At 43.3% G+C, this 21338-nt stretch overlaps 1 protein-coding gene and 1 long non-coding RNA gene across 2 annotated transcripts; both read left to right on the forward strand.

Annotated features, from left to right (window-relative positions):
- The first annotated feature begins 7265 nt into the window (after positions 1-7265).
- Positions 7266-10533, forward strand: LOC111951160 (ephrin-B2-like). The gene is made up of 3 exons (XM_023969197.3): positions 7266-7619; positions 7823-7879; positions 7970-10533. The coding sequence occupies exons 1-3, from the start codon at positions 7592-7594 to the stop codon at positions 8380-8382; spliced, it is 498 nt and encodes a 165-aa protein (XP_023824965.1). The 5' UTR covers positions 7266-7591; the 3' UTR covers positions 8383-10533.
- A 6690-nt stretch (positions 10534-17223) lies between these two features.
- Positions 17224-19390, forward strand: LOC111950053 (uncharacterized). Its single transcript, XR_002875454.2, has 3 exons — positions 17224-17334; positions 17955-18044; positions 18474-19390. It is a non-coding gene; the product is annotated as an uncharacterized lncRNA (long non-coding RNA).
- The last annotated feature ends 1948 nt before the right edge of the window (positions 19391-21338 follow it).

The raw sequence follows: 21338 nt of genomic DNA on the forward strand, positions 1-21338 counted from the left end.
TATAGAAATATAGAACAGATGTGTTTTTGCTACATATAGAAGATATAGACAGATGTGTTTTTCTACATATAGAAGATATAGAACAGATGTGTTTTTTCTACATATGGAAGATATAGAACAGATGTGTTTTCTAACGATATAGAAAATAGAACAGATGTGTTTTTCTACATATAGAAATGATATAGAACAGATGTTTTTTCTACATATGGAAGATATAGAACAGATGTGTTTTTCATACTATATAGGAAGAATATGAACAGATGTGTTTTTCTACATATGGAAGATATGGAACAGATGTGTTTTTCTAACAAATAGAACAGATGTGTTTTTCTACATATAGAATATATAGAACAGATGTGTTTTTCTACATATGGAAGATATAGAACAGATGTGTTTTTCTACATATAGAAGATATAGAACATATGTGTTTTTCTACATATAGAAAGATATAGAACAGATGTGTTTTTCTACATATGGAAGATATAGAAACAGATGTTGTTTTTCTACATATAGAAGATGTAGACAGATGTGTTTTTCTACATATAGAAGATATAGAACATAGATGTGTTTTCTACATATAGAAGATTATAGAACAGATGTGTTTTTCTACATATGGAAGATATAGAACAGATGTGTTTTTTACATATACAACTATAGAAGATATAGAACAGATGTGTTTTTCTACATATAGAAGATATAGAAGCAGATGTTTTTTTTCTACATATAGAAGATATAGGAACAGATGTGTTTTTCTACATTATAGAGATTATAGACAGAATTGTGTTTTTCTACATATGGAAGATATAGAACAGATGTGTTTTTCTACATATAGAAGATATAGAACAGAATGTTGTTTTTCTCATATAAAGATATGAACAGATGTGTTTCTACTATGAAGATAATAGAACAGATGTGTTTTTCTACTATATGGAAGATATAGAACAGAATGTTGTTTTCTACATATGGAAGATATAGAACAGATGTGTTTTTCTACATATAGAAGATATAGAACAAGCATGTGTTTTTTCTACATATAGAAGATATAGAACGAATGTGTTTTTCTACATTAGAAGATATAGAACAGATGTGTTTTTCTACATATAGAAGATATAGAATCAGAATGGAGATGTGTTTTTCTACATATGGAAGATGTATATCTATTCCTTTCTTTTCTCCCATTGGTCCTGCTACCCTCCTCCAACCAGTGACATACTTTTTAATGTATGCCATTAAGAAAACTATTAGGATAATGAACAGAGAGAGGGGGGAGGCCCGTCTGCCTTTTCCAGGCTCTAAGTAACAGACTGTATCCTCTCGCCTCAAACACAAAAGAGACCCCACCATCACATACACACCACACACACACACACACAACACACACCACACACATACACACACACACACACACACACACACCCACACACACACACAACACACACACACACACACACACACACACACACACACTGCTGACACGCTTCACACACAGTCACACACACACGCAACACACCACACTGCTGACACGCTTCACACACAGTCACAACACACACACACACACACACACACTGCTGAGACGCTTTCACAACACAGTCACACACACACACACACACACACACTGCTTGACACGCTTCACACACAGTCACACACACACACACACACACACACACTGACACCCACACACACACACACACACACACACACACAACACCCACACACACACACACACACACACACAACACACACACACACACATCACCACACACACACCCACACAACACCCACACAGCTAACACGTGATGCTGCTACCACACACATGACACACACAGCACACACACAACGACAAACACCATCACGACACCACACACATCCACAACACCACAACACAACACACACACACACACACACACACACATAGCTAACACATGGGCCTAGCATTGGCATAAGTAACACAAACAGAAGTAACACAGCTAACGTGACTACACTGAGACAGTCGGTGGAGACGCCGATTTAAAAAGAGATTTGATCCCATCTCTATCTCTCCTTCCCTCTCTCACCCTCTCTCCCCCTCTCTCCCCCTCTATCCCTCTCTCGCTTTCTCTCTTTCTCTGCTCCTCTACCCCCTTGGCTGTGATCTGACTCAGTTGTCAGACTGGGTTAGTTCGGCTGGATGGCTCTCTATAATGTCTCTTTATTGTGTATTTGTTCTCCTCTTTGTGAGGTTGCAGTGTGGGGGCGGGCAGGCTTTTTTGATTGTACTCGAGGGGAAAGAGCCTTAAATGATGTAGCGCTATCTCAGATCTCCAATCCCCTTTACATGTTCAACATTTCACCCTGCTCCTCTGTCAATAATACAACTCTGCGGGAGGGAACAACGATTCGCCTCACATAATGAACAAACATGATTAACGTCACCATATACTCAATTGGATGAAACATGAATGAAAAGAGACCCTTATTAAGGACATGGGAGTGTCGGCATTGGAGCAGGTCTTTGTGTACTGTGCGTAGGTGGCTATGATTATGTTTTGTCTTTGYCTTATAGGTTTTGGAGGGTGTGTGTGTCTGTGTGACAGTTGGGTAAGGATGTATGTGTTTGGTAATGCATCCTGGGCAGTGTGGACCTGTCCGAGGGATCCAGGTAGATCATAATCAGCCATTACACAGCTGATGGAGCACCGCTGTTTTCTCTTCCACTTTGCCTGTCTGACAATGTGTCTGTATGTGTTTCCTCATCCTGTGTGTTATCTCCACCAGCGTCTTATCTCTCCATATCCCCACTGGAGCTGACAGGACCATGACCCAGAAAACCCTTTCAGATTTCAGCCTCTGATAGAGCCTCTACGTCTCCTCATCTCTCTCTCTCTCTCTCTCTCTCTCTCTCTCTCACTCAATCTCTTTCTCCACATTCCCTGTTTCTTAATTTAGTCTTCCCTTCTCTCTCTCCCTCCCACTCCCCCTGTTTGTGCTCTCAGCCTCTCTCTCTCTCTCAGCCTCTCTCTCTCTCTCCCGTCCTCCCTCCTTCTCTTCTTCCATCTCCCCTGCTCTCTCTCACTTCTGTCTTATTTCTGCCATCGATTCACCTTTTCCAACCCTTCCTCCCTGTCCTATTTTGGTCTGTCTTTCTTTTACTCAGCTCGCTGTGTTTTGGGCTTCAGCATCATGCCCTATAACTACAGAACTAGCCAATGTGGAGAGACATGCTCTGCAATGTAATGATGTACCTGAGGTAAAATGCTGATGAGGGAGAGGTTTCTGTGATGAAGATGTAGACGGAGACACAGATGGTTGCAGAGACAGAAAGCGTGATAACCAGAGCGGAACAGCGAAAGAGGGAAGACAAGGAAGGACAGGGATGCTGAGTCACAGATGTGAATCTGTCTATTCAACTAAGGTGAACCCTAACCCTAAATCTGAGTACCTGCTTCAACTGCCAAGCCTTCTATTGCCTAATAACCACAGTTAGTATTCAGTGAACGGCCTCATCCAATCAAAGAGAGGTGAAGCGTCATCTGTTTCAATTTGTGTCCAATCAGGCGGTGTCCTCAGTGACTCCACGAATTACAGATTAGTGCACTGAGGCAGGGCTACTGCTATTTGGCTCCGGAGACACTGCTGCCCACACAGATTGGGGAAAATAGTTTCGGCCCAAGTTACAACTCACAAAAAAAAAAAAAAAAATTCAATTTGAAAGAGGTTAGCCTATAAACCAATTATTTGAAGCTTGCATGGACAGAGATGTAAGGGAGAATAGAGAGGGAAGAATCTGAGTGTTTAAAGCGGCAATCAGCAGTTGAAACAATAAGAGTGTTCTCCGCCCCTGTTTCGGTAAAAAGCTGAGCGATGGGACTGGAGAAATGTAASCACTCTTACAACCATAGACAGAGCTATGGATGCAAGGACTGACCATCCATAATATCATTTTTTTTAAACATGTTTTGAGGCTTTATAGTATTTTACATTTACTTTGTTTTTTACAAACTAAGCTCATGAGGCATTTAGAAGTTATATTCTTCAAGAATCAATCAGTACATTTCATTCATTCATAAGTAAAAAAAAAAATGGATGTAGCAAATGCAGAAGGTCCCTTTAAGTATCAATACAAGGAACCCTATTCAATCAAACCCAGTCGCCAGATTCCTAAGATAAGTATATTTTTTGCCTTGTTGGAAGCACGTTTAAATCAATATGCAGGGGAGTTTATTGCAGTGAACAAGGTTTGGGTGAGTGCATGTGAATGTAAACGTGCGCTCATGCAGCACAATACGAAACGTGTTTTAGACCATATGTCTGGTTACTATGTGAAGATGGAGGAGGAGCCAATGTCTTGCACACAGTAAAAAGTATGTTACGATCAATACATCATCGCGAAGGGTTTATTGTCAATCCTAGATTCATACATTTTAGCCTCCTTCCACCTACTGTCACAGCCAGCCAAGTGTAAAGCTTCATCTCTGTGAGCTGAGCAGAGTTTGTTTTAATGGATGTTAAAGCCTGCCACTTTTTATGTGCCCCCCAGCCACAACATAACCTTATCTGAGTCAGACATCAGAGTCCAACCCCACTATACCAACCAGTGATAGAACTGCACTGCACTGTACTGCATGGAGCTTGGCTGAGTCATGTTTAGAACATAGCCTACACACAGACCGCACCTCATTTAGAACANACACCAGATAACAGTACTGCATGGAGCTTGGCTGAGTCATGTTTAGAACATAGCCTACACACAGACCGCACCTCATTTAGAACACCAGATAACAGGCTTGTTAACAATGGGCTGATATTAGGCTACTGTACTTTACAAAATGCAGATTGCAGTGTAGATTTCCAACCATGTCTAGCCAAACCTATCCACTTCCCTGTAAGGGAACGTTGACTGCACGTTGACTGCCATGGCATTACGTTGACTGTTTTGGCGCTACATTGACTGCACGTTGACTGCTTATGGCGCACATTGACTGACGTTGACTGCTAGGCGTTACATTGACTGCAACGTTGACTCTATAAGGCGTTACGTTGACTGCACGTTGACTGCAATGGCGCTACAATTGACTGCACTTGACTGCTAGGGTTACTTGACTGCAACGTTGACTGCTATGGCGTTACCATTGACTGCCACGTTGACTGCTATGGCGTTACTTGACTGCACGTTGACTGCTATGGCGCTACATTGACTGCACGTTGACTGCTATGGGTTACTTGACTGCACGTTGACTGCTATGGCGCTAACATTGATGTGCACGTTGACTGCTAGGCTACATTGACTGCACGTTGACTGCTATGGCGTTACGTTGACTGCCACGTTGACTGCTATGGGCGTACATTGACTGCACGTTGACTGCTATGCGTACATTGAACTGCACGTTGACTGCTATGGCGCTACATTGACTGCACGTTGACTGCTATGGCGCTACATTGACTGCACATTGACTGCTAAGGCGCTACATTGACTGCACGTTGACTGCTATGGCGTTACGTTGACTGCACGTTGACTGCATGTTGGAAGGCGAGTTCAGTGACCTCCCGCAGGACAGTGTCCCTGTTTTAACACCCTGGTGAACAGAGTGGGTGAGAGAGAGACTGCCTGCCCTGGTTACCAACTTGGCCCTAATGTAGCTTCCCAATGTGTCTGTATGTGCTGCTACGGCTGATGGAGACTGGCCCATTGAGACTGGCAGAGTGACAGCTGACGTGGGCACAACTAAAGCCTGAATCCGCTGAACTGAATTAAAATTATGTTTTCAGATTCCGAGTGTGTAATAAGAATGTCCATAGGGGGAGCATCAGGTAAGGTAAGTGTACTGCCCGCGTCTGAGTGATTGAAGCGGGGAGAACAGGGCATGGCTTGGGTGGCTGGGGTCCCTGATGATCTACTTAGCCTTCCTGCGACACCTGGTGTAGGGCACTATGGTATTGAAGGCCGAGCTGTAGTCAATGAACAGCATCCTCACATATGCATTCCTTTTGTCCAGGTGGGTTGTTGTGTGGGGAAAAGGGTTTATGCAAGGYACAGAGATTTCTTTAATTTCACATGGGATGGGTTAAACGGTTCACGATTTAGCCCGGTTAAAGGCGGGGTAAACCCATCTTTTGGAGTTACACTCCTTGGTCAACATAGGTCAATCCCTTAGCTGCTCTCTCACTTAGAAGAGAGGGGGAGGTTTGGCAAGGGGAGGAGGGGGGATGGGGCTAAGTGGGTCACTCGCTGGGTCAATTTAGGATATGCCAGAGGCGAAAATACCCCCCCCCGTCCCCTCCTCCTGTCGCTTGTCTGTGTATAAATCCTCCTCTGTTACAGAATGGGTGTGCTCGTGTGTTAATGGGTCAGTCTTGTTTTATTTAAATGTATTAACAACTTTCCCTTTTGTCTTGTGTTGKGGGGTTTTCCGAGCAACTTCCGCCTCTTTCTGTCCGTGGCTGTACATCACGCTCTCTCTCTTTCTCTCCTTCACCACAGATCATCATCTCCATTACGGGCTCCTCCTTTTCTCCTTTGCTCTTTCTCTCTGCTCTTCCTCTCTGTCTCGCCCCAGACTTGGTCATCATCTCCATTACTCGCTCCTCCTTGCGTCTCTCTTCTTTCTGCTTCTCATTTAATTAACCTAACATGCTTTCTGTTCTCTATCATTCCATTATTTATTGCTCTTCTGTTCTATCACTCTTTCATTTATGGTTTTTACACCTTCTAATTGGAAGAGAATGAGGGAGGGAGACGGGAGAGAGAGAGATACCTTTCCTTACATCTATACTTTACCTACTGTTGTAATCTATAGCCTCAAGCGGTAAATAGGAGGTAGAGGCTGTAGGAGGGTGTCATGTGGTGTGATTATGGCTGATGAGGGTTTAAATGGCCACTGGTCTTGGTTTGGATTAAAATGACTGGGTTTGGGTTTAAAAGGTCAGGGGATGTGGCTGGGTTGTGGTGCTGAGTGTGTCTGGGGTATTGTGTGGGTGATATGGGATATGGCTGTGGGTTTGGGTTCACAGTGTGTCTGGTAGAACATGGCTGTGGGTTTGGGTTCACATTGTGTCTGAGGCAAGGCTTCTGGCTTCCTGCTTTGACCTTGTCCCCCTGACCAGAAGGCCCAGCTGTGCCATGGTTGTGTGTGTGTGTGTGTGTGTGTGTGTGTGTGTGTGTGTGTGTGTGTGTGTGTGTGTGTGTGTGTGTGTGTGTGTGTGTGTGTGTGTGTGTGTGTGTGTGTGTGTGTGTGTGTGTGTGTGTGTGGTGTGTGTGTGTGTGTGTGTGTGTGTGTGTGTGTGTGTGTGTGTGTGTGTGTGAGCTTGCCTGATGTTACGTGTTGAAGTGTGTCACGTTACAGAGTGTGTAAGTGTGGTTTCAGAATGTATGTATTACCATGTGTGAAAAACGATGGGAATAATTTGAGGGCTTTTGACTCCATGTCGTTTGCTGCTGAGGTAACCCAACCTGACAACATTGACTTCAACTGCATAGTTTGACATGTGTGTGGGATAGTGTTAGGTATCTCTCTAACGGTAGTCTTCCACTCCTCCTCTTCCTCTCTTAGCTACCTCTGATGGGACGAGGCAGGGGCTGGACAGCACGAGAGGAGGAGTGTGTGTGACACGAGGGATGAAGGTGATTCTCAAAGTGGGACAGAGTGAGTATCATCACCATCCTTACTGTTAAATATATATATTCTCTTTGATTTGCAGTAATTAGTCTTTCAATAGTAATCATCCTCATATAAATGAATCTGCATGGGGTCTGGCATATTCTTGTACAGATTTTGTAACAATATTCATGAAACCGTGCTATGTAATGTTGTTCACAACCCTAAAGAAAMTGTGTGATTTCCCATAGCTGCATATGGCCTCCCACCCAAACCCAAACCAGACTCAAACCGCTTCCACCCCAAAGGTAAGTCTRCAGTACAGTACTCTCCTCACTGGTTTAATGATACAGTATCTACAGTATTAGTCATTGATTCTAMCCCCTCTTCCCTAACAGGGAACGGTACCACGCCCAAGGCTGGTGGAGAGGGTGAGGGGAACAACCCTTTACCTTCCTCTAACGTGGCGGTGATCACWGGAGCGGCAGGGGGCGGAGCCTTCCTCCTCATCGTGACGTCTGTCATCTGTGTGGTGTGTTACCGCTGGCGACAGAACAAGCACTCTGAGACCCATCACCCCACCMTGACCCTGGCCACCCTAACCCCCAAGAGGGGCAGCAACAACGGGGCCGGCTCCTCCGCCGGAGGAAACAACGGCTCGGAGCCCAGTGACATCATCATCCCGCTGCGGACTTCAGACCAGGCTTACTGCCCGCACTACGAGAAGGTGAGCGGGGACTACGGTCACCCCGTCTACATCGTCCAGGAGATGCCCCCCCAGAGCCCAGCCAACATCTACTACAAAGTATGAGGGAGACACCTAGACGGCCCAGCTGGCATAGACGCAGTATCAACAAATAGACTGCTGTTTTCAACGTAGAAATCCAACTGTCCCTCTAGCTCCCTCCACACCCTTATCCTCCCACCTCCCTCTCTATGACTGACTGYCGGGATGGCTGCCCTCACCCTCCTGCCCTATGGACTGTACTGTACAGTGGTCTGCCACTGTGGATGGATGGAGGGGTGGTTGTGTATTGGTGGGGGTGGGACCTCTTCCCTGCTTTGAACCCTATGATTGGGTCCAAGAGGGCTGGACATGAGGGCCGTTAAACTGATGGACTCACAGTGGCAGCGGCTCAGTGTCGCCTCTCACTCACAGTGAGAGCTGACACTAGATATGAAATGTCAAAACTTTTCAAATTGTTAGTGTGTGTGTCTGTGTGTGTGTATATATTTGCGTGAGTGAACGTGTTTTTGCGTGCGTGCGTACGYGCAAGCAGTACGTCTGCTTGTGTGTGGTGCGTGATAACTTTTGTTTTAGGGGTATGTCAGTCTTAAAACCAAAACCACTTGAGCAAATATCAAAGCAAGATTTCTACCCACTGTCATCCTTTACAGATGATATAATAKAATGATTTCCTAACTCATTTGTAGATATTTCAGTTCAGATTTCTGTTAGGCACTGTTTTCTTGTCAGTGTTGTATGTTCTCTGTTTTGGAGTCTAGATGAGATCTAGGTACTGGTATTTAGGATATGTTTTGTGTTTGTCTTCGAAATGAAGGATCTACTCTTCCTTTACCCCATCCTCTCACTCACTCTACAATGCCTTAGCATTGAAATAGTTCACTTTTCTGTATATAAAGTTTCACAGAGGAAGGAGGACAACAGCACAAAGAGGTGTACTCAAGAAGAGGAAGCGTATTGGCAACGTGTTTGAACAGACGAACCCACAAACACTGTGATTCTCCCATACTGTACATCCACACACAGCTACAGAAACCTAACCCACTGTATTGTTTATGTTGCTCCTCTGTGACTGGTGAAAGTGTCTTTTTCGAGGCGAATGATCTGTTTGGTTTTGTGACAGCTGCGGTCTGTTTTCATTCCCCACAATGCATTGGTAACTGATGACCAACGGTTGGCTGGCTGAGGAGAGGAATGCAGCAAGTAAAGAAAGTGAAAAGGTCAGAGGTCATTGTTGAAATGCCACAGACGATAGTCAACATATATAGCGCCRTGGTGGAGTCCATGCCAATGTGACTTAGAACATCCTTTGTCTGCGGGACCGTTTCAACACAATGTGCACGTAACAAGTGCTATGGAGGAAATGTCTTACACGCTGGCTTTAAAACTCAGTCCTCGAGTCTCAGGACCACACCTCATRCACAGAAATAGATGTATTGTTTCATGTTTTCATACAAACTAACGGATTCCTACKGTCGTTTTTATGTAGTGTGATGATTTCTAGGATGTTGAGGTCTATAGTCAGAGTGTTGGAGGAAGTGACGGAGTGATGGGAAACATCACAGATCAGTCCAGCTCCTGCTGGGTCTGACACCTCTCTGGGACATTTCATCACTCTGGGACATTCTGGACCTCAGACTTACATCACAACTCTTCGACAACATTGGACTCTGATTGGACAACAAAGCAACAGCACACTACCTGAGACATGGCGGCAGACGCCTCTGATAAGAAAGTGATTTTCTGGGTGCTAGAATAAACATGTCCTGTCCTTGTGTACCTGTTCTCTACCAGGGACCAGCTGGACTTAAGGCCAGTGTAATTCTGTGTTGCATTCTACCGTATTCTGTGTACCATTTGCCATAGTGTTTCATTTGCTTTCACTAGGTTGTCTTTCTCAACTGCTATTTTCACTCAGTCATTTTGCCAATAACCTCATCCAGAGGAGGGGGCCCTGCTTTTCAAAACTGAGGAGAGATGGATCAGGTGTTGGTGAGACAAGGGATGAGACAATGGTTTGATGTGGTAGGTAGATGGTTAAGGAGACCTTTTTGAGATCGATGAGACTGAATGTTGAGACTGCAGGACACTATAAGATGGTTTATGTTGCCTCCCCAGGGTCTCTGCTCTCCTGTCCCTTCCCAATCATCTCTTTCCAGACGTACATTCCAGTTTTGGGGAAAAATGACATAAAAACCTGAGTATGTTATAAAATCATTGCGTCTCAAGTGTGTTTCTTTGAGTGTTCATATTGACACAGTTGTGTTCTTCTGGTGCTCCTGTTCTCTCCTCTCGCACTGCATCTGTTTCAGAATACCACACACACAGTTCTAACAGCTTGTTTGATCTGCAGTCTCATTTGGTTGGATGCTGCTAGGCAATAAGGGAATTTGAATTGTCCAATGCCTTATTTTTCCTTACCCTTTGTGTACGCGTATGCATCCTTCTCTTCATCTCTCCTAGCCACATGAAAAAAATGATATGGTCTAAAAACTGTAGTATTACTATATTTACGTACTATGGTATTCACTGTAGTATTACTATATTTACGTACTATGGTATTCACTGTAGTATTACTATATTTACGTACTATGGTATTCACTGTAGTGTTTTTGCGGACATGACTAGTGTTTTTGCGGACTTCACTGTAGTATTCACTATAGTATYTTGTGGACATGACTAGTATACTGTAGTATTTYTGCAGACATGACTGTAAAAACACCTGCCGAATAGGGTTAGCTAAAATGGCACAACCAGACAACGCCAGTTACTGTTCAGYGAGGGGAACACCTCAACCAGAACATATGACAGGTTCGTAACAGGCCACCCATTGAGTTGGGTCCGTTTTGAACAATGCAAYGGACCAGACAACACCCTAGCAAAAATATAGCATTTCTATCACAATTGTAACAAACGTTAGAAAAGGTTCTAGGCCCATTGAAGGGAAATAGTACAGAGGCAAATACAAAGAACATGCAATGTTTATTAAAGCTTAGAAGATTAGGTTTGCTTGTTTGACAGATAAATAACACACACGAGAGTACACCAAAATAACTTCAATTGTTACTTTCACTAGATAGCTTTCTGAAATACAGTGTTTTCACAGAGATTCAGCTGACCATGTTCACAAAATGACAAGCAATACTGTACTACTGATGGGAGGAAATAACMGTAACCGTAAATAGATATTTTAGAAATACAAATGACTTTACCTACAGACAGTGCCCTTATTGTAGGGTGATGCCCTTAAAGGGCCTGGACCTCAAACCAGCAAAGCCTCTCCAAACAAACTGAAACCCAAAGGACATTATTGCAGTGGCGAACATCTTGAACATTTTTACACATGAATAATCTCACTGATGGTCAAACTCAACGCATACCATTCAGAACAAAATCGACCACACCCCCAAACATTTCTTCAAGTCAGCCTGGTCACAAAATGGTTGCTCACAGAAATAAATAAATACATACTCATGCACACGCAGACACACACACACACACACACCACACAACCAAGGATTGCTTTTATACATTTCCTGCATGTCTTCCCTTGCCCAGGGAAACACTGACCAAAACTTTGGTTCCTAGACTGTCACACAATTTTATTCAGTTACAAGATTGTAACTGATTGAGGGTAGAAGATGAATTATTATACATTATCATCTACTGTGGGACTTCAGTTAAAGAGCAGGTGGATGTAGAGATGATTATTATACATTATCATCTACTGTGGGACTTCAGTTAAAGAGCAGGTGGAGGTAGAGATGATTATTATACATTATCATCTACTGTGGGACTTCAGTTAAAGAACAGGTGGAGGTAGAGATGATTATTATACATTATCATCTACTGTGGGACTTCAGTTAAAGAGCAGGTGGAGGTAGAGATGATTATTATACATTATCATCTACTGTGGGACTCCAGTTAAAGAGCAGGTGGAGGTAGAGATGATTATTATACATTATCATCTACTGTGGGACTTCAGGTGGAGGTAGAGATGATTATTATACATTATCATCTACTGTGGCTCCAGTTAAAGAACAGGTGGAGGTAGAGATGATTATTATACATTATCATCTACTGTGGGACTCCAGTTAAGAACAGGTGGAGGTAGAGATGATTATTATACATTATCATCTACTGTGGGACTCCAGTTAAAGAGCAGGTGGAGGTAGAGATGATTATTATACATTATCATCTACTGTGGGACTCCAGTTAAAGAGCAGGTGGAGGTAGAGATGATTATTATACATGATCATCTACTGTGGGACTTCAGTTAAAGAGCAGGTGGAGGTAGAGATGCAGTTCAGTTTAAGGTTTATAGATTCAGGACATGGAGAAGATTCAGTGCCTTAAGAAAGTATTCCTACCCTTTGACTTATTCCACGTTTTGTTGTGTTACAGCCTGAATTCAAAATGGATTAAATAGATTTTAAATAGCCTTGCTGAAGCACCCCCAGATCATCACCGATCCTCCACCAAATGTCACAGTGGTTGTGAGACCTGGAGAGGCCTACAAGCCACAGTGTCTCGCACCAACTGTGAAATTTGGTGGAGGATCGGTGATGACACCMCCCACGGTGCTTCAGCGAGGCTGGAATCGGGCAGATTTGTCTTTGTGAAGGAYGCATGAATCAAGCCACGTACAAGGTTGTCCTGGAAGAAAACTTGCTTCCTTCTGCTCTGTCAATGTTCCCCAACTCTGACGATTGGTTTTTCCAGCAGGACAATGCTCCATGCCACACAGCCAGGTCAATCAAGGTGTGGACGGAGGACCACCAGATCAAGACTCTGTCATGGCCAGCCCAATCTCCAGACCTGAACCCCATTGAAAACCTCTGGAATGTRATCAAGAGGAAGATGCTTGGTCACAAGCCATCAAACAAAGCCGAGCTGCTTGAATTTTTGCGCCAGGAGTGACATAAAGTCACCCAACATCAATGTGAAAGACTGGTGGAGAGCATGCCAAGACGCATGAAAGCTGTGATTGAAAATCAGGGTTATTCTACCAAATATTGATTTCTGAATTCTTARTAGTTAAAACATTAGTATTGTGTTGTTTAAAAATGAATATGAACTTATTKTCWTTGCATTATTCGAGATCTGACAACACTGMATMTTTTTAGTTATTTTGACCAGTTGTCATTTTCTGCAAATAAATGCTCTAAATGACAATATTTTTATTTGGAATTTGGGAGAAATGTTGTCAGTAGTTTATAGAATAWWWWWWWWWKTTCATTTTACCCAAACACATACCTATAAGTAGTAAAACCAGAGAAAYTGATAATTTTGCAGTGGTCTCTTAATTTTGTTCAGAGCTGTATAGCTCATCTCTTGGCAGTAGTACTGTAGACTACTTTATCACTGACCTCAACCCAGAGTCTCTCAGAGCAGTCACAGTCAGTCCACTGACGCCCCTATCAGAGCACAGCAGAATCACACTCTACTTGAACAGAGCTTTGCTCAATCATGAGGCATCAAAGCCAAAGGAGCTGAATAATATTAAGAAATGCTATAGATGGAAATAAAGTAGTGTGGAAATCTACCAAAAAACAATTAGGCAACAACAAATTCAATCCCTTCTCGATAATTTCCTGGACAAAATGTTTCACWGTAATAGTGAAGGTGTAAACTTGGCAGTAGAAAACCTAAACAGGATATTTGACCTCTCAGCTTCCCTATCAAATCAAAAAATTCAAGCAGACAACCTAAGAAAATTAACAACAATGACAAATGGTTTGATGAAGAATRCAAAAACCTAAGAAAGAAATTGAGAAACCTATCCAACCAAAAACATAGAGACCCGGAAAACCTGAGCCTACGGCTTCATTATGGTGAATCACTAAAACAATACAGAAATACACTACGGAAAAAGAATGAACAGCACATCAGAAATCAGCTCAATGTAATTGAAGAATCCATAGACTCCAACCACTTCTGGGAAAATTGGAAAACTCTAAACAAACAACAACACGAAGAGTTATCTATCCAAAATGGAGATGTATGGATAAACCACTTCTYCAATCTTTTTGGCTCTATAACAAAGAACAARCATCAAAAACATATACATGATCAAATACAAATCTTAGAATCAACTATTAAAGACTACCAGAACCAACTGGATTCTCCAAATACATTGAATGAACTACAGGACAAAATACAAACCCTCCAACCCAAAAAAGGCCTATGGGGTTGATGGTATCCTAAATGAAATGATAAAATATACAGACCACAAAATCCAATTGGTTATACTTAAACTCTTTAACATCATCCTCAGCTCTGGCATATTCCCCAATATTTGTAACCAAGGACTGATCACCTCAATCCACAAAAGTGGAGACAAATATGACCCAATAACTACTGTGGGATATGCGTCAACAGCAACCTTGGGAAAATCCTCTGCATTATCATTAACAGCAGACTTGTACATTTCCTCAACGAAAACAATGTACTGAGCAAATGTCAAATTGGCTTTTTACCAAATTACCGTATGACAGATCACATATTCACCCCGCACACCCTGATTGACAAACAAAACAAAGGCAAAGTATTCTCATGCTTTGTTGATTTTAAAAAAAGTGTTCGACTCAATTTGGCACGAGGGCCTTCTATACAAATTGATGGAAATTGGTGTTGGGGGGGGGGGGGGGGGGGGGACATACAACATGATAAAATCCATGGACACAAACAACAGGGCCCTGCGGTGAGACAGGGATGCAGCTTAAGCCCCACACTCTTCAACATAGATATCAACGAATTGGCGAGSGCACTAGAACAGTCTGCAGCACCCGGCCTCACTATACTAGAATCTGAAGTCAAATGTCTACTGTTTGCTGATGATCTGGTGCTTCTGTCCCCAACCAATGAGGGCCTACAGCAACACCTAGATMTTCTGCATAGATTCTGTCAGACCTGGGCCCTGACAGTAAATCTCAGTAAGACAAAAATAAGGGTGTCCTAAAAAAGGTCCAGTTCTCAGGACCACGAATACAAATTCCGTGCGGTAGCAGAGAAAACAGTGTATGAYTTGGGTGACTGGAGTCTCTGACAATTTTATGGGCTTTCCTCTGACACCGCCTATTWTATAAGTCCTGGATGGCAGGAAGCTTGGCCCCAATGATGTACTGGGCCACGCACTACCCTCTGTAGCGCCTTACGGTCAGATGCCGAGCAGTTACCATACCAGGCAGTGATGCAACCGGTCAGGATGCTCTCGATGGTGCAGCTGTATAACTTTTTGAGGATCTGGGGACCCATGCCATATCTTTTCATTCTCCTGAGGGGGAAAAGGTTTTGTCGTGCCCTCTTCTTGATTGTCTTGGTGTGTTTGGACCATGATAGTTTGTTGGTGATGTGGACACCAAAGAWCTTGAAACTCTCAACCCGCTCCACTACAGCCCCGTTGATGTTAATGGGGGCCTGTTCGGCCCGCCTTTTCCTGTAGTCCACGAACAGCTCCTTTGTCTTGATCACATTGAGGGAGAGGTTGTTGTCCTGGCACCACACTGCCAGTTCTCTGACCTCCTCCCTATAGGCTGTCTCATCGTTGTCGGTGATCAGGCTTGCCACTGTGCGTTATCACCTCGTCTGGTAGGCTCGTGTCACTGGGCAGCTCGCGTCTGGGTTTCCCTTTGTAGACCGTAATAGTTTCAAGCTCTGCCACATCCGTGGAGTGTCAGAGCCGGTGTAGTAGGATTCAACCTTAATCCTGTATTGACGCTTTGCTTGTTTGATGGTTTSTCTGAGGGCATAGCRGGATTTCTTATAAGCATCCGGATTAGTGTCCCGCTCCTTGAAAGCGGCAGCTCTAGCATTTATCTCGTTGCGGATGTTGCCTGTAATCCATGGCTTCTAGTTGGGATATGTACGTACGGTCACTGTGGGGATGATGTCGTCGATTAACTTATTGATGAAGCCGATGACTGAGGTGGTATACTCCTCAATGCCATTGGATGAATCCCGGAACATATTCCAGTCTGTACCAACTCAGACAAATGTACTACAGCATGACATTGACGTCAGGGACTCTGAGGAAAATCACGAGAGGAAAGTTACTATGGATATTGCAGGAGTTTCCCCTTGAAATCAGACATGTCCGTGGTAAGGACAATTTGSTTGCTGATTGTTTTTCAAGGGTGGGCAGTCAATAMGTTTTTTTGCATTTAGMAAGTTGTTGCCGTTGCTCAATTTGTTTTGACTGCATGTTTTGCCATGTTGGAGATTAGTATTGTTTTGGTTGCGCTAGTTCCAAGAGGATGAGAGTTTTAGAAACATACATTATTTTACCCCTGTTTCTCAAAACTGAGTTTTAGGTAACTATAAAAATTCAAAAGGCACTCGCACATCTGAGCTATCTGTTATGCAGGTGCATCGTCAGAGCTGATGAAGGCATTGAGGCCAATACGTAATTCTTATTAAAGACCAGTGATACTATCAAGAACAGTGTGCTGGTCTCTTCTTTTTTTTCTCATTTTAGGCAACTATATATAAAAAAAAAAAAGTAAAGTGCATTTTGTCTTATATTTAATTGTTGACAGCCAGTAGATGCTGTGTTTACATTGGAGAAGGTGAGACGTTTAAGTAGCGACGCATTTAAATTGATTATGTTGTCCAATAGAAGATGTTTTCTGTTGGTGGTGAGCAAAAAATATAGGATATATTTGTTGTCTTAAGGGGGAAGGTGAATTTCTTGGGGGTATTTCCATTTATGTTTTGAGGTTGTACTTTAGCACGTATGGCTCGTTGGCCCGTAGGACCCACCGATTGGTGTCACCTCGTTGGTCAGTATGTGTTACACCTGTGCTGGTTGCCATCTCRTTAGTGGGATGGTGATTCACCTGTGCTGGCCCAGGTGCTATTTAAGAGTGGCTTGCCCTGTGCTCCAGTTGACTTTAGAGATGTGGAGGGAACCTTTAGTTGGTGAGGCTTAACTTAATTTCTAGACAAACAAGCCTTTAGCTTTTCTTCCCTGTTTTTGTTTTGCTCCACCTTTTTCCATTTGGTTCCTGTCTAAGTTTGGTGTGKGTTTTTCATTTGTTTGCTTCGTTTTGGGAAAATGTATTKGGTGCTCATGGTGGATGTCTTTTTGGTTCCAGTTTYTGTTGCTAGTCAACTTTCAGTTAACACCCCCATGAGTGTCTTTTAGAACCYCTCCTAAAACCCCACCTGTTTAGTGTTGGTTGCCAGTGGCTCTATGTTGCTCTCTGTTGAAGCAACATTTTGTTTTCTTGCYGGGAAATGTAACAAACCTGCCAAGAATGTCCTCCCCCACATCCACATGGAATTTTGTACTAAGATTGAAAACCAACTGGCAGTTCCCTTTGACTTCACCAGTATGAATCATCAATCAGACAACYGATACATACCCAGATAGTGGCTTGCTCTACTCAGTCATCAATATGGTAGGTATCTGAAATGAGCCTCTGTGATATGTAACTTGAAGTATTTATGGGTGTCTGAGTTGAGCAAGCCACTATCTTGGTATGTATTTTTTGTTTCTGGTAATGCATGAAATTAACTGSCAGTTGGATTTTAATCTTTGTAYAGAATTCCATGCTCRGTGATGTAGATACGTGGGAGGGCACTTGTGGCAGGTGTGCCATCTATATAACTCTATGGAAATGTTTTTATATGGACAGGTTTGAAGGTGTCTCCTTTCAATCCGGGTCTTCAACCAGACAGAACTGAGTAGTTGCGCACGTCAAACACACAGCATGCATCCTTAATGAGTACAAGTCTTATCTTCTAAAATGAGGACTCCCAAACCATTGTTTTCTATAGTTGATATCAACTGCTAATGGCTGTGACATGCTAATGTCTAATAATTGAGTGTATTGAGCTGTTATCTTTGGTGCTTGTACTGTAAATGGGCACATGTTAATGTTGCACTTGTGCATTGCCTTTGTTATGCTAAGTAGGCCTGCTGTATGGCTATGCTTGCTACTTTTSTTAGCATGGCAGGCAATCACTACATAGCCGTTGATAAATTAGCGTACTATAGCTTTGCCTGCACCATTCTGGCCATTCATTGTTAACTGCTGTCTATGCTTAAGTTTAACCAGTTATATGTTTATTGAATATTTGTTGACATTGATTATTGCCATAACAGCCACGGTATTATACATGTCACTTAGTGTTGTTTGCACCTCTACTTTCAGATAAACCATACAAAGCCAATGAAGTCTCAATTCAAGTTGAGTCGTGTCAGTCATTCCCTGCCATGTATCATCTCCATKACCTGACTGTTAAACTGAACTGGGCCTCTGCCTGCTCTTTAGCTGGGGTCCTACAGTAGATGGACATCACCTAAAGTTCAATCAGTTAGAATCTTGTAACTGAAGAAAATTGACAGGCTACGAACTGAAGTATTGGGGGGTGTTTCCCTGGGCACCCTTATCATGGGGGGACATGCAGGAAACTTACAAAAGCACCCTTTGGTCATGTTCAAGTGAGTTTTGTACCTGGAAGGTCCTGTGTGTGAAWAGGTTGTATGGCATCCTTGCTTTTGGTTTATTTCTGTGTGCAACCATTTTGACTGCATTGAAGAAATGTTTGGAATGTGGTCGATTTTGTTCTGAATGTGTTGCGTTTAGCCATCAGAGTTTATTAATGTGATAATATTCAAGATGTTATTTATGTAAAGCCACTGTATTGTCCTTTTGTTTGGGGAGGCTTTGCTGGTTTGATGTCCAGGCATTATTTTGGGCATCACCCTCCAATAAGGGGATCGTCTATAAGAAAAGTAAATTGTGTTTCTAAAATAACCAATGTATACAAATGGGTAACGGTCTATACTACCATCAGAAGTACAGTATTTGTTTTTGGTCATCTTGAGAACTTGATCAGCTGAATCCATGAAACATTGTATTTCAGAAGGCTCTCTAGTGGAAGTGACAGATTAAAGATGTACTCTTAATGTGGGCWAATCTGTCAAACAAGCTAATCTAAAGTTTAATCGTTGCTTGTTCATCTGCCTCTGTRCTGTTTCCTTTGAATGGTCCTCGAACCTGTGTAACATTAAGATATTACAATTGTAATGTTATTTCGGTTAAGGTGTTGTCTGTTTGATTATTGTCAACTGTTCTGCGCGATGCACAGTTTATTTGTCACGTGCGCAGAATACAGGTGTAGACCTTACAGTGAAATGCTTACTGGCTCTAACTAACAGTGCAATTTTTAAGTTAAAAAAAAAAGATATTAGGTGAACAATTAAGTATAGAAATAACAGTAAAAAAGAGTGACGAATAGCAGCGAGGCTATATCCAAGCACTGGTTAATGAGGCTGATTGAGGTAGTATGTGACTAGGTATGCTAAAGTGACTGCATATATGCTAAACAGAGCGTCGTGTAAGAGTGGGKGGCGGGAAACMATGCAGATTGTGCGGGGGCACCGGTTAGTCGGGCTAGTTGAGGTAGTATGTACTTGAATGTATATATGATAAACGGAGAGACGCAGCAGTGTGAAAGGGGGGTTGGGGGGCCATTTGATTACCTGTTCAAGAGTCTTATGGCTTGGGGGTAAAAACTGTTGAGAAGCCTTTTTGTCCTAGACTTGGCACTCCGGTACAGCTTGCAATGCGGTAGTAGAGAGAACAGTCTATGGCTGGGTTCGGTGGCAATTTTTATGGCCTTCCTCTGACACCGCCTGGTGTAGAGGTCCTTGATGGCAGGCAGTTTAGTCCCAGTGATGTACTGGGCCATACGCACTACCCTCTGTAGTGCCTTGTGGGTCAGAGGCCGAGCAGTTGCCGTACCAGGCAATGATGCAACCAGTCAAGATGCTCTCGATGGTGCAGCTGTAGAACCTTTTGAGGATCTGAGGACCAATGCCAAATCTTTTTAGTTTCCTGAGGGGGAATAGGCTTTGTCGTGCCCTCTTCACGACTGTCTTGGTGTATTTGGACCATTCTAGTTTGTTGGTGATGTGGACACCAAGGAACTTGAAGCTCTCAACCTGCTCCACTACAGCCCCGTCGATGAGAATGGGGGCGTGCTCAGTCCTTTTCTTGTAGTCCACAATCATCTCCTTAGTCTTGGTTACGTTGAGGGATAGGTTGTTAGTCTGGCACCACCCGGCCAGGTGTCTGACCACCTCCCTATAGGCTGTCTCGTCGTTGTCGGTGATCAGGCCTACCACTGTTGTGTCGTCTGCAAACTTAATGATGGTGTTGGAGTCGTGCCTGGCCACGCAGTTGTGGGTAAACAGGGAGTACAGGAGGGGACTGAGCATGCACCACTGAAGTGCTCCAATGTTGAGGATCAGTGTGGCAGATGTTGCTAGCTACCCTCACCACCTGGGGGCGGCCCGTCAGCAGGTCCAGGATCCAGTTGCAGAGGGAGGTGTTTAGTCCCAGCATCCTTAGCTTAGTGATGAGCTTTGAGGGTACTATGGTGTTGAACGCTGAACTGTAGTCCATGAATAGCATTCTCACGCAGGTGTTCCTTTTGTCCAGGTGGGAAAGTGCAGTGTGGAATGCAATAGAGATTGCATCATCTGTGGATCTGTTTGGGTGGTATGCAAATTGGAATGTGTCTAGGGTATCTGGCATAATGGTGTTGATGTGAGCCATGACCAGCCTTTCAAAGCACTTCATGGCTACAGACGTGAGTGCTACGGGTCTGTAGTCATTTAGGCAGGTTCTTAGTGTTCTTGGGCACAGGGACTATGGTGGTCTGCTTGAAACATGTTGGTATTACAGACTCAATCAGGGACATGTTGAAAATGTTGGTGAAGACACCTGCCAGTTGGTCAGCACATGCTTTGAGCACACGTCCTGGTAATCCGTCTGCAGCGTTTATGCCGCTAGCTGAATATCCATGTCATCATTCAGCCACGATTCCGTGAAACATAAGATGTTACAGTTTTTGATGTCCCGTTGGTAGGATATTCGTGATCGTACCTCGTCTAATTTATTGTCCAATGATTGCACGTTGGCAAGTAATTATGACAGTAACGGCAGCTTTCCCACTCGCCTTCTGCAGATCCTTACGAGGCACCCCGCTCTGCGTCCTCTGTACCTGCA

This window comes from Salvelinus sp. IW2-2015, linkage group LG23 (genome assembly GCF_002910315.2).
Source record: "Salvelinus sp. IW2-2015 linkage group LG23, ASM291031v2, whole genome shotgun sequence".
NCBI lineage: Eukaryota > Metazoa > Chordata > Actinopteri > Salmoniformes > Salmonidae > Salvelinus > Salvelinus sp. IW2-2015.